Raw genomic sequence first — 12497 nt, 5'->3', positions numbered from 1 at the left:
GTATTTGCGCACTAACGCCGGGCTTGTGCACTGTGCCCCGTGTCTAAAATACATCAAAAACCAGACAAAGAGGTGGTGCGGCATAAAGAGAGAGAGGCAGAGGAAGTATAAAGGGAGAAATAAATTAACAGACGGAATGACTTTGTCTTTACCTTGAGCACGCCGATAAAAGGCACAAAAGCAGCCCTCTGAAGCCCATTTTTGTACAGCTCTGAGAAAGATAGAGAGAGAGAGAGAGAGAGAGAAACAGAGAGAGAAAGAGAGAGAGAGAGAAAGAGAGAGAGAGAGAGAGAGAGAGAAACAGAAAGAGAGAGAGAGAGAGAGAGAGAGAGTGAGAGAGAGAGAGAGAGAAACAGAGAGAGAAAGAGAGAGAGAGAGAGAGAGAAACAGAGAGAGAGAAAGAGGAGAGAGAGAGAGAGAGAAACAGAAAGAGAGAGAGAGGAGAGAGAGAGAGAGAGAAACAGAGAGAGAGAAAGAGAGAGAGAGAGAGAGAGAGAGACAGAGAGAGAAAGAGAGAGAAAGAGAGAGACAGAGAGAGAGAGAGAGAGAGAGAAACAGAGAGAGAGAGAGAGAGAGAGAAACAGAGAGAGAGAGAGAAACAGAGAGAGAGAAAGAGAGAGAAAGAGAGAGACAGAGAGAGAGAGAGAGAGAGAGAGAGAAACAGAGAGAGAGACAGAGAGAGAAAGAGAGAGGTGGTCAGGCTGGTTAGTATCAGCTATGCTCTCTAGCCTCATCATAATGTCATTTTCCTCTTGTTATTGGTAAATAAAGTGTCTATTGGTGAAGTAAAGGAAGGGAGAGACGCCATGGACAAAAGGGATGAGGAGAGGCAGAAATTGATTTCTGTGTGCAGCACAGGAGAACAACAGCACATGAAATTCATTACATTCCCTGACAATGAGCTTAGGAGAAGAAGTCTATCTCTTTCAGTACAGACAATGGGCCAACATCACAGTGAATAGATACTTCAATTAGGCCCACAGGCATTATAAACCCCGATAACATCCACACATGCACTCCCATACACACACAAACACGTGTACACACACACACACACACACACACACGCACCGAGCCCAAACAAAATGGTTCCTTTTGCTTACCTGGGCTCCCCTGGAGCTGAGCAGCTCCCAGGGTAACTTCCAAAGTGTTTCTTGGTGGCTCTAAGTGTCAAATTACCCCTTTTTCTTTTGTTTATTTAAAAAAAAAAATCTGTTCTATTGTTCCAGACAAAAAGCAGTGGATATATATGCACTGATTTCGAGGATGTGAGGGTTAATGGATTGAAACCAACATTATAACAACATTATAAGATTTGCTCAATGTCTAAAGCTGAATTCAAGCTGAGACCTAGCTAAAAATGATACAGCATACAGTTGAGGTGAGCAGATCACCATAATGGCAGCTAAGCCAGTGTCAGGCGGTTAAGATGGGGTACACTAGAAACGAGACCATAGGAAGCACCAGAATCCTCCTCTTTGGTTCCTCCCACCCTCCCTCGCTTCCTTGGAGCACCTCCGAGCCGAAGTACAAACGTACCAGCCTCCTCAGCGGGCACTCGCGCCCTCTCCCTCCACCGACCCTCCTCATGCCCGTCTTTCCATTAGTCGCCTAATTAAAACGAAATAAGCTGGCTATTAAGTTTGAGCGCACGCTTTGTTCCCAGGCCTCAGATAATGTCAGAAGAGCATCTCTTTATGCAAGCCCCGTGGCAGGCTCCGGGGGCGGGGACACTTCATGGCGACGATACATTAGCGGCGCTCACAGGAAAGCAGAGCGGCGGGGGTCAAGATGACAGGACTGTCTCAACCTTGCTCCTTATCTCTCGCAAAGGCCCTCCACGCTAATGTAACATCACAGCTGTTATGAAAACGGTGACCATTGAATCAACGCCGAGGAAGAAGAAAAGGGGCGCGGCCTAGAGATCAAAGCTGCAGGCGGTCGCCGTGCGGTGTTTTATGGTGAACGGCGTTTAAGCGAAGAGGCCATTGATGGCACTGTGGGGTAAATTATATTAACTAAATGCAGCGTGTAGAGTGCGTGATGCTTCAAAGCTCTCTGCTTCTCTCTAAATGTCACTCTAAAAAAGTGTAAATAAACAAACAGACAAACCAAAAAAACCTATACACAGACAGCTGGGGGGCTATAAAAAAATTATAATTGCAGGGGTGCTGGAAGTTGATCCGCAAAGGACAGTCCAATAGAAGGAATACACCCTTGGAGACACCTTGCTCCTAACCTCTCATCAAGAAATCATGTGAAGCAAGACAGAGTTCAGTGTCAGCTCTGTCACTGGCAGTTAGAGTGAGTGGTGGTGGGGCTTGAGAGAAAGACTCTTGACACCGGACGAGCTTTGTGTGAGGAAAACCGTCCAAGGGGGTGAAAAGGGCAATCGACTGTAACAAAGCGCAGGGGCGGGCGGACACACGAGAACACCTGTGGTGGGATTAAGAACACGAGAAGGCCGTGAGCTTCAGGAACACGTTTGACTTTGTTCAGGCAATAAAAAAAAATCACCAGCAGAGGAGGGAGAGAGCAGGCCGACGCAGACGATCATGTAGGGGGGTCGGCGGGGTCATGAGAGCCGCTTAGGTGAGCGGCTCAGCATCGGAGAGGTGCACACATTCATGTGCATTCTCACCAGCACACACAGACACACACACACACACACACACACACACACACACACACACACACACACACACACACACACACACACACACACACACTGGTGTCAGCAAAGGAGCCGCAGGTCGTGTGCAGCATAAAACGTCATGCACAAGACAGAGTTCATTGTCACCACATACAGATTGCAGTAGAATGAGATTAAAATGTCAAGTTTCATGTGCTGAAAAACATGTCTTTTGTACACAACCTAATATATGCATAAAAGCAGTGATGGGTAAGCTCTGTTTTGGTCTTTGTTAACTTTCCCTTTCCTGCTTCTTTAGGTATTTCTGCTCTTATCAAATTCCTTTTCTTAAGTAGTAAAAGCGATAGTCTTCCACACTTAGCAGCCATTTGCACATTTCCACATGTACAGATTTACATGTGAGTAGTAGTAGAGAGAGACAGAGAGAGAGAGAGAGAGAGACAGAGAGAGAGAGAGAGAGAGAGAGAGAGACAGAGAGAGAGAGAGAGAGACAGAGAGAGAGAGAGAGAGAGAGAGAGGGAGAGAGAGACAGAGAGAGAGAGAGAGAGAGAGAGAGAGAGAGAGAGAGTTTCTGTTCTGCAGAGCGCTCCTCACCTTCTGGTGGCCAGTTGTATGTGGCCACCAGCACCATGCACCATGCAAACAAGCCCTCGAAAAGCTGTTTCAGGATCATGGCATCTGCGATGTCCACTACTTGAGGGAGGAAGGAACAGAGGGGTCAGGGAGAGGGAGAGGGAGAGAGAGAGAGAGAAGTGGGGGGTGGTTATTTATCCCATTTGAGAGTAAATCAATTCTGAGCTTAAACGAATTAATTTTACTGCGAAAAATAATTCAGGCGAACTGTTATTTAGAGCTTTCCAATTACATGAATCCTCTCTGGGTTGACTGGGCCAGGAATATACTGTCTTTATCTGCGGCCCAGAGGTGGGTCAGTTGCAGTTTGCAGGCAGAGTGGTATGATGGTCGGGCATGCCCTTGTTTGGTAACTCTTCAGGAGAAGCTCACGCCCCTCACTGAGGACTGAGGTTATGGGAACAGACACAGGTGGAAGGGCTGGAGATGAGCAAAAAACACCCCCCTCCTGTACAACTCAGCCTCCACCCCAAACGCTGCCTTGAGCTAATTATTACGATTGTGATCGTGTGTGCATGTGAGCAAATGAATACCAGGTGTTGTTACATTTCAAATCCTGAGCCTCGGCCAAGGTCTATTGACCACCACGGACAACATGCACACAACCCTACACACACCCCACAGACACAACCCTACACCACTTCCATTCAAAGCCACTCCACCTGACGGTAAAATGGCCACTCGGAGCTGCAGCTTTCTGCCAGAGACAAGGACAAGTGTCTTGAGGTGCTCTGCTGAGCTAATCACGCCAGTGCAGGCAGACAAAGCCAGGGGAACCAAATGATAAATAAATGAATACATAAATAAATAAATAAAGCAACATGAGGCCAAATCAGCACAATGGCAGCCAGATGGCCACACACATACACAGACACACACACACACACAGATGCGCTTCAATTGTGCTCTTAAGGGCCCGACATGGCTGTCCCTGAATTTCAGCATGTGAGGGTGTGTGTGTGTGTGTTTGCCCGCGGGGGGAGAGTGATGCTCTTTCATTATCATTCTCATCATCGCCATTGTCATTATTATCATTTAAACGTTGCCTTTTTCACAGCAGCGAGCTGTCGCCTCGCACACATCTGCAAAAACACAGGAGCCGCTGACCCTCCTGAGACAAAAGCGGCCCTTTAGTCAATAACCCACAATGAGATCCTCTTCCTTTTCATATTCACTCTATATATCTCTTTTTTTTTTAGCTCCGCTTCCATTCCTGCAATCTTATTCTGTTTAATGTGCTCTGAAATGAGCAACATATATATAATTGTTTTTTCACGTCCCCGAGTGGTGCAGATACGTATGCCAAGTCTCACGGTGTCCTTGGGCGGGGGAGCATAGCATAGTCTACAGCACGTCTTTATTAGCACTTCACTTTGACGCTGATGCGCATCTTCTGGTGAGGAAATAAACAAGCTTGCTGTAATGTTTTTGTCACACAGAAGCCCCCAAACACCCCCCCCCCCCCCCCCCCCCCCCCAAAAAAACAAAAAAACAAAAACGTACCGACAGACATTATTTGTTAAAGGACACACTTAAGACAGCCATACCCCCAGCATATGTTGTTTTTCTTACATTGAAGTGCTCTTCTTTTTTGCATACTAAACCTTCAGCCCTTAAACTAACCCCATTAGCATCTGGGCTGCCATCTCACTTGTAGGCTTGTATGTGCGTGCAGGGGCCAGGGTGTGTGTGTGTGTAGCCTAGGTGCTGCTGCCTAAATTGGATCGCATTTCCTTTAAGCGCCTTCTTCTCTGCCCCATTTCAAAGGAGTCATTTAATTATGACCTTTTTATCTTTCCTGTATTTGTGTGGGGTTTTTTTTTTTGTTTTGTTTTTGTTGCGCAGGCGCCAAGGCACGCACGTGTATACAAACACACACACGTGTACACATGTATACAAACACACACACACACACGTGCACACGCGGGGCCCTCTTTTGCTTGGCCCGCTTGATTGCCAGTTTTAGCAGAAGAAAGCGCCGCTCGCCACTCCGTCGTCGTCGAGGACGACCCCAAAAACAATGGTGCCGATATTCAAACGGGCATCCAATTACGGAGAGCAAAGAGTCACTTTTGTGCCATGCATGCGGGTGCCAAATTGCGCTCTTTTGATCTTAAACCTTTACTTACCCAAATCCAGAGATGAGTAATTTCTGACTGAAGGCAGAGACAATGCCTTGAGCGGTCGTGTCTCCTCATAAGCCCCCCTCCCCTCACCTCCATCTCTCTCTATATATCTCTCTAGGCCCTTCTCTCAATACCTCACATTCATTAAAGGAGTGGAGGGTACAAAGGGGGAAGGCTACAAATTACTGATAATGACGCCAGACTAATGAAGAGAACGAAGAAATTTCATTAGCATTTAAGAGGCATGAGTCCATGTGACCCGCCACGGTCGTTCTCCATTACCCTTCACTTAAGGAAGCAAGAGGGGCTGGCTGAAACCCGATACCTCATTTGCATGCCTAAGTGGCCATGGCTTCTGATTGGTAAGGGGCCGTCACACTCCTCATTTATGTGTGGAGGCAAAACAAAACATGTGTTTGAGCGTTTCAATGCTGGTGCTCAGCCATGGCCCACGAGCGGCGTGAAGGCGAGCGTACAGAATAACGTCTGTAAGCTGGGGCGCTTGTGCGCGTGCAATCACACATGCACACACTCACACACACACACAAAGCAGAATATCAGCTCTGAGGTAAACATTCAAATTTAAAAGGCACTAATGAAAAGAGGGACCCTTGATCCTGACAGATACAAAGAGCTTGAGCCTGAGTGCGCCTGTGTGTGCTTTTATCAGAGTGTGTGTGCGCGCACATGTGCATGTGTGCATGCAGTCGTTTGATTATGGGAAATTTATACAAATCCTGTGTATAAAAATCAAAGAGCTAATGATGCCAGGGCATGTCAGTGCTGAGGTGATGACCTCTCTGAAAACACAAGCTGTTCCCCAGAGCTACCATAGTGTCCAGTGTGTGTGTAATGGCCATGGGGCTAGGGCATTTCCATCTATGCTTGACAGGGGCAGAAGGACTTCTTTTGATACAGATATCCAGCATCTCATCCTAGCTACCCAACACTGTTATGCTTGACTATACCAGTGCTTTTTGTTTTCCCCCAGGCTTTCATGTGGTTCGACACTGTCTGGCACTTTGATCTTGCTTGTTTCAGTAATCCTAATAAGCTACATGTTTAAGGTTTATGTCTGACTGGGCTCCCTCGGTTTGCACCGCAGGATGTTTGTGTGTGCCTCTAAGTTCTGCACTCTACTAGATGGCTCCAAAATTTACACAGTTGTTTGCTTTACAATGGGGCACTGGAGTGTGCTTCATAAACACTTTTTGCTTCAAAACAAGGATGGATCACTCACAAGTATGTCTACATCCTTTACCTGAACCAGGCTCCCCTACCATCAGTGACACACTGTTCGCACACACACAGCACACACAGTGCACACAGTGCACACAGCAAACTCTGTTGTCACTTTTTTTGGATCGTTTGTTCAATTTTCAGGAAAAGAATGCTTTTCCAGACCTGTTCACCTGTGGCCTTCAAACACCACCTTGTGCAAAGGTATAATTGCTACCTGTTGTTTTTGGAGTGTCCCACTATGAAGCATTTTTAGTTTAATATTGAAGGCATGTTGCAGGGTGGCGTCGCTGTGTGTGGTTGTTTCGAAGCAATGAACAGGAACATATTGGGAGCTTTGATTAAGAGATTGATTATGATTTACTGATTATGGCTCTACATCACCTGCCAGACATAAAAATAAATGCAGACCAATGGGAGAACTAATGTAATGCTCAGAAGTGTTGTGAATTTTGCATTATGCTGCATGCGCTTTACTTTGCATTTCAATGTTGTTATTTCCATGCTAATGATTTAACAAACTGGCTTTGTGTTTTTAGTTCTTATTTTGCAGCACCTGCTGCTCCCCTCCACCCACCGCCCACAGCCAAGACCTCAGCATCTTCTCAAACTCCTTAACCCCCCCCCCCCCCTCCGCCACTCACCTGAAACTCATCTAGGCATAAGAGGCAGGTCTCCGTGCCGATTTCCATGGCAACGGGAGAGATGGGGTCGTACATTGTCATTTCGCCTAACCTGCGCTTCAGCAGACTCCGTTTTAGCTTGTGGATCCCCAAAAGCAAAAACATCGCAGTCGCTTTCAAAAACACACAGGAGGAAATGAAAAGAGAAGCCAGCAGTCCATTAGGTGCTCAAATCCCCAGCAGGTTGTGTGTTCCTATGCCGCTTATATATTCATTATTGTCTAAATGTGTATTTAGTGAATTACATATCCAAAGCACAGTAAGAACAACTTACTTCTGTGTATAACATGAAAGAATTAAAATGGAGCCATCTTTTCCTGTTGATCTTCACGTGAGAGTAGATCCATGAGCATCGTTTTCCCAGAGCCTGAGAATATCAGAGCGGATGTCGTTAAAGAAACATTCCATTTTAAACCTTAAAAAGAATGTTATTTCCAGTTTTCAGGGTAACTTAAAATGACTGTTTGCCAGGTCATACGTCAAATCCTTGATTTTAGTCACAGACGAAAATGGCCTCCTCCAGACTTCCACAGGGCATTAAATCTAGATTCCAAAATTTCAAGTTAGCTTTTAGAAACTTACAGAAATGTATGTTGAGACCTGACAAATTACAGCACGCTTAAACATGTTACAATTTACTTGGTGTTACTTTACTGCTTTGTGATTGACTGAACTTTGTAGTCATGCGTGGGGTCCATAGTGAAGCAGTTCTGCGCGATGAAGCACACTTACCACAAGCTTCCTACTTCCATCTTTGCTAACTCTAGCAGTTCACTTCATCAATACTCTGACAAGTCAAATGTTTATGTGAGATTAAAATGTAATGCTTGCAGAAGTTCCCGTATCCAAGGGAGGTATTGCTGTAACTAAGGGGATGCAACAACTATCAGTGAAGGACTACAGATAATTGGAGCTTGGCTGCTTGCAGGCAGGCTAGCTGTAAGTAACATTTCATAATAACATTTTTGGGCAAGTACATTAAGAACCTGATAATAATTCACAAAACATCCTGAGGACTGATATCACTAATTTATTTTTGCATCATCTTTAACTCCGAAAACAAGAATTTGACAAATAAACACTTTAAACATTTAAAATTACGCTGAATGCTATAAAAAAAAGTCTTTATTCCTTTAATGCTGCCTACTTTCCATTACACCAGGTTAGTATGCAAAAACTAGGAAATAATAAAGTAACAACAAATGCACTTTCCTGATTTCCTGCAGTGCTATCCTTCTACATCTACCTCTGTATGTAATTACTGGCTTTACTGTACTGCAGATTAAAATTTTATAGGCCTTTAACGTGTGTGTGAGCAGAGAATTTTTGGAACTCACCAATATCACCATGAATGTAGCACCCGCAATGGGTTTACAGATTCCTGTGAGGCAACAGATAACCACCTTAATGACCAAACCTTAAATCTTCCACCATGTTTATTAAGGTACCACTAGGAAACATAAGACAAAGGATATAAGGACGACAGCTTACAGAATTGTTCCAAAATGTTTGATTTATTGGAAAATTAACATATTTCTGCAACATTCCATTAACAGCTGTGCAGTTCCACTGCTTATAAAATACTGAAATTTCCCATTCTGTACTTCTTCTACCAAATATTGTAAAATGACCTTTGTTTTAAAAGGACAAAAATATGTGGAATAACAAACTGTTGGATGGGCAAGAAAGCAGACACAAAACTATTCTAACAGAAAGGGACATCACTAGGCCTACTCTTCTGGAGCACAGGCAGAGCCAAGGGGCTTACCGAGTCCACGCAGGTGGTGTCATAGAGAAGAGTTCTTAGTACAGAGCAGGAATTGTGCTTAGTTAGTTTGGCTTAACAAAAGAGGTTCATGAGCACCTCAGAATAAATGTGATAGCCCATTCAAAGTGAAACACACCACACCACACCCCACAACACACAGGGGCCAAAATGCTTGACCTAACAGTTACGTTCAAAACGTTTTAAAACTACAAAATAACTAATTCATGAAGACTATAGGCTGAGCGAATGTGTGTATGTGCAGTTATGTTCCCATTCTTAAAAATGGACAGTAGCATCCCATCCCATCCCATCCCATCCCATCCCCAAAACACAGACCCGCTTTGAGATATGATGTGAGGGTAAAGGATGTTTGATGCCTAATGGGGTCAGGCACCATTGTGTTGGTCCGAGCAAGCCTGAATAGAACACGATGTCCATACCTTTTTCACATCACAACCCTTCATCCTGTGATGCACCTCCTGCAGAATGTTGACACATCACGTGGTCATTCTTTGCTCTTTTCTTTGTCTCGAGTCGATGGTTTTTTTTTTTTTAATTCTGAGACTTCAGCCAGTTCAGCACTTACGCTACTGCCCTTCAACCTTGCCTTTGGTGGTGGGAGAGAGGAAGGTTGATATATCCATGCTACTGCTTCATGTAGCTGTTCTAACTGTCAAAGAACAGATATCTGCTGAGGGTTCTCATGGAGAACCTCAGAGCGCAACATTTCGTTGCAATGGGTCATAAGACCCTTGTGCATGGTTCCATCTGGAGATGATGACAGGAATGCATATCCAGGTGAGAACATCTTACACCCTGTAAGAAGACCTATTAAGGATACTGATGAAAGCCATCATATTTGAATTGTTCAGACCCTCTGCAGCCATTTGATCAATGGATCAAGAGGCCGTAAGAGTAGAAAAAAGTAGAAAATTGACTTTAGTGGTGATAAAAAAGAAGCAGAGTCATCAAGATTACAGTAAATAGTTAGTCAATTTGTGTTTTATGATCCTAAAATGATTAGAAAATGTACAAAGCTGCACATTCACATATTTGCTATATGTATTGGCTAGGTTCTGCCTGAAGAAAAGTCAGCATCATGATTTCCTTAAACATGAACACCTCACAAATAGTCAGGTCACACATCAAGCCTGCATGAACAGATCAGCAAGTAACCAAGTTAGCGTTGATATGAATGTTTTCTGAATGTTTTCAGGGCTTAGATTGAGTTATTGAGGTCTCCAATTTAGCAGGGGAGTCCTCCCAATCACATTTTAAGTGTTTTGTTTGTTTTTAAGTAGTGTGTTTTAATGGTTGTCTGTCTTTGATAAGGAACTTTGATTTTGAGCACTGTTTATTGGGAATTTTAAACAGTATACAAAATAAGACATTAAGTACTCAACACATAAAACAGATGAGCAGTAGCGATTTTGAAGAACACAGAATTTAATCCAGGCAATAGACTGTTAGTACTTTTGTTTGTAGCTGCACATCTAAAAAATAATCACAGGAGCTACCCAGCCCATTAACTGATTGCTTACTCTTGACAGATGTTTAATGGTAGTGTCTGAGTATGGATTTCTGGGTATAACAATTATAATTAAAGGGGACCCAAAATGCTTTCCCAGTTTTTCCCTTTCTTTTACTGTATTACATCTTTTTGTGCATGTAAATAGTATGCAAAATTGCAAATCCCAAAGTCCATGCCAGAAACCACTTTTCTTAGCTGCCTGAAATGCCTTGTAGGAATTTCAGTCAGTACTTTCTTTATTACAAGATGATGCAATCTCGTCACACTTTAAATATTGCTCACCTGGGGGCTTGCTGGGCACTCCTTCACACAACATAGTTTGTTCAGTTTTGCAGCTATATCGAGCAGACGCTGTTCTGCGTTGAGGAGAAATCTCAGACACACATCTTAGCTCTAGTAGTTTTAATTCCGGTGTCATGGATTCTTGTGAATGGCATTAAGAGGACTAGACGGAGCCAGAACTCTTCTGGATTTTTCAGATTATTTGCATTTTTGGCATTTAGCAGATGCTCTTATGCAGAGCGACGTAAAAAGGTGCTTTGTCCTCTACTGATAGAATGTACCCTACCCAGTATAGTAGGTTATAGATCAAGATACAATTGAACTAGAATACTGCTGAAATACAGGAATCAATTATGATACCTAGAAGTGCAACATTAAATATAATCTCTATATAAAACAATAAGTGCACAAACAAACAATATGTACTAGAGTTTCAGTTACTCGACAGTAGTATGAAAATTCATAGGTACAGGATCCAATGGTCATTTAAACATTCCATGAATATATGTCTTCACTCTGTGTTTGCAGACTGTAAGGGACTCTGATGTCTGGACAGCCAGTGGAAGTTCATTCCACCATCTAGGAGCCAGGAAAAAGAATTCTTGTCTTCCCTGACACTTGAAGCACGGTGTTTTAGTCCGAGCTGTAATTGGAGGTTTGAAGTACAGATCAGGCTTTGCTCTTGTAGGGAGGGGTTGGTCTGTCTCATTTACTACTGTCAGGACATAGTGAGTTTTAGCAAATATGGCAGTTATTTTTACACAAAGTTACCTACTTCTGCCTTAAAGGTGCTCCAACAGAACGTTTCAGACAGAGGGTGAACGAGGTACGGTAAGAGCAAAATGATGTGTTTTTGGAACACTGAAGCATGTATATCTATTCTAGTACAAATCCAAAATAAGGTTATGTACATTCAAAATTAACATAATAGGTTCCCTTTAAAATTCTCTGATAGAGTAGGGCAGAGCACAACAAAAACAGGCATGAACGGCGAAAGAGCGGCTAGTGGACCGCGAATCTTTCCTTTTAGACGCGTCAGACGCAGATGTCTCTTAACCACAAGATGCAATACAGAAATAAAGACCTTCAAATAATAAACGCAACGTTTCATATTAAGCATTTGTGAGAATACGCTGCTTTAAAATATCGCTGGATTTGTGCAGATATGCATGAAAACCTAACTAGCGAAATGCACCAATGAACGTTCAAACTGGTCTTGCAGACTTCGCTAACGCTAGCTAGGCTAGCAATGCTTTCTTACTTCATGTTCAGCAGTGTTCATCTGCCAAGTTCCAATGTAATTGGGTTCACTAAGAGAACGCTCAACTTTTGCTATCTGAAAATACTGTGTAACATCCTTTTAGAGAAAGTATGGTGTTTTAAATAACTCATAAGGCATCTTGCTATCAAAGAAGCCGCGTATGCTGCCATCTTTATTTTTCAAAACTAGCTAACTTTATGTGAGTCATGTTTCTATTTATAAAGGCAACGGGTAACGTTAAATGTATTTTTAAATTCTAACGTAATTAATCAAAGACGTCTACAGTATAAGTGATCGCCCAAAAACATATCCATACCAAAA

General features: G+C 43.4%; 1 protein-coding gene across 1 annotated transcript in view; it reads right to left on the bottom strand.

Annotated features, from left to right (window-relative positions):
- The window catches only part of afg1lb (AFG1 like ATPase b), a 22874-nt gene extending 10445 nt beyond the window's left edge, over positions 1-12429 (bottom strand). The window contains 8 exon segments of the mRNA XM_035529170.1: positions 153-211; positions 3248-3343; positions 7292-7423; positions 7605-7675; positions 7677-7701; positions 8672-8693; positions 9752-9870; positions 12262-12429. Coding sequence (XP_035385063.1) covers positions 153-211; positions 3248-3343; positions 7292-7423; positions 7605-7675; positions 7677-7701; positions 8672-8693; positions 9752-9870; positions 12262-12346 — 609 coding nt within the window. The 5' untranslated portion in view covers positions 12347-12429.
- Between the last annotated feature and the right edge of the window lie 68 nt (positions 12430-12497).

Source organism: Electrophorus electricus, chromosome 8 (assembly GCF_013358815.1).
Source record: "Electrophorus electricus isolate fEleEle1 chromosome 8, fEleEle1.pri, whole genome shotgun sequence".
NCBI classification, from domain to species: domain Eukaryota; kingdom Metazoa; phylum Chordata; class Actinopteri; order Gymnotiformes; family Gymnotidae; genus Electrophorus; species Electrophorus electricus.
This window is presented reverse-complemented; position numbering and strand designations above follow the sequence as displayed.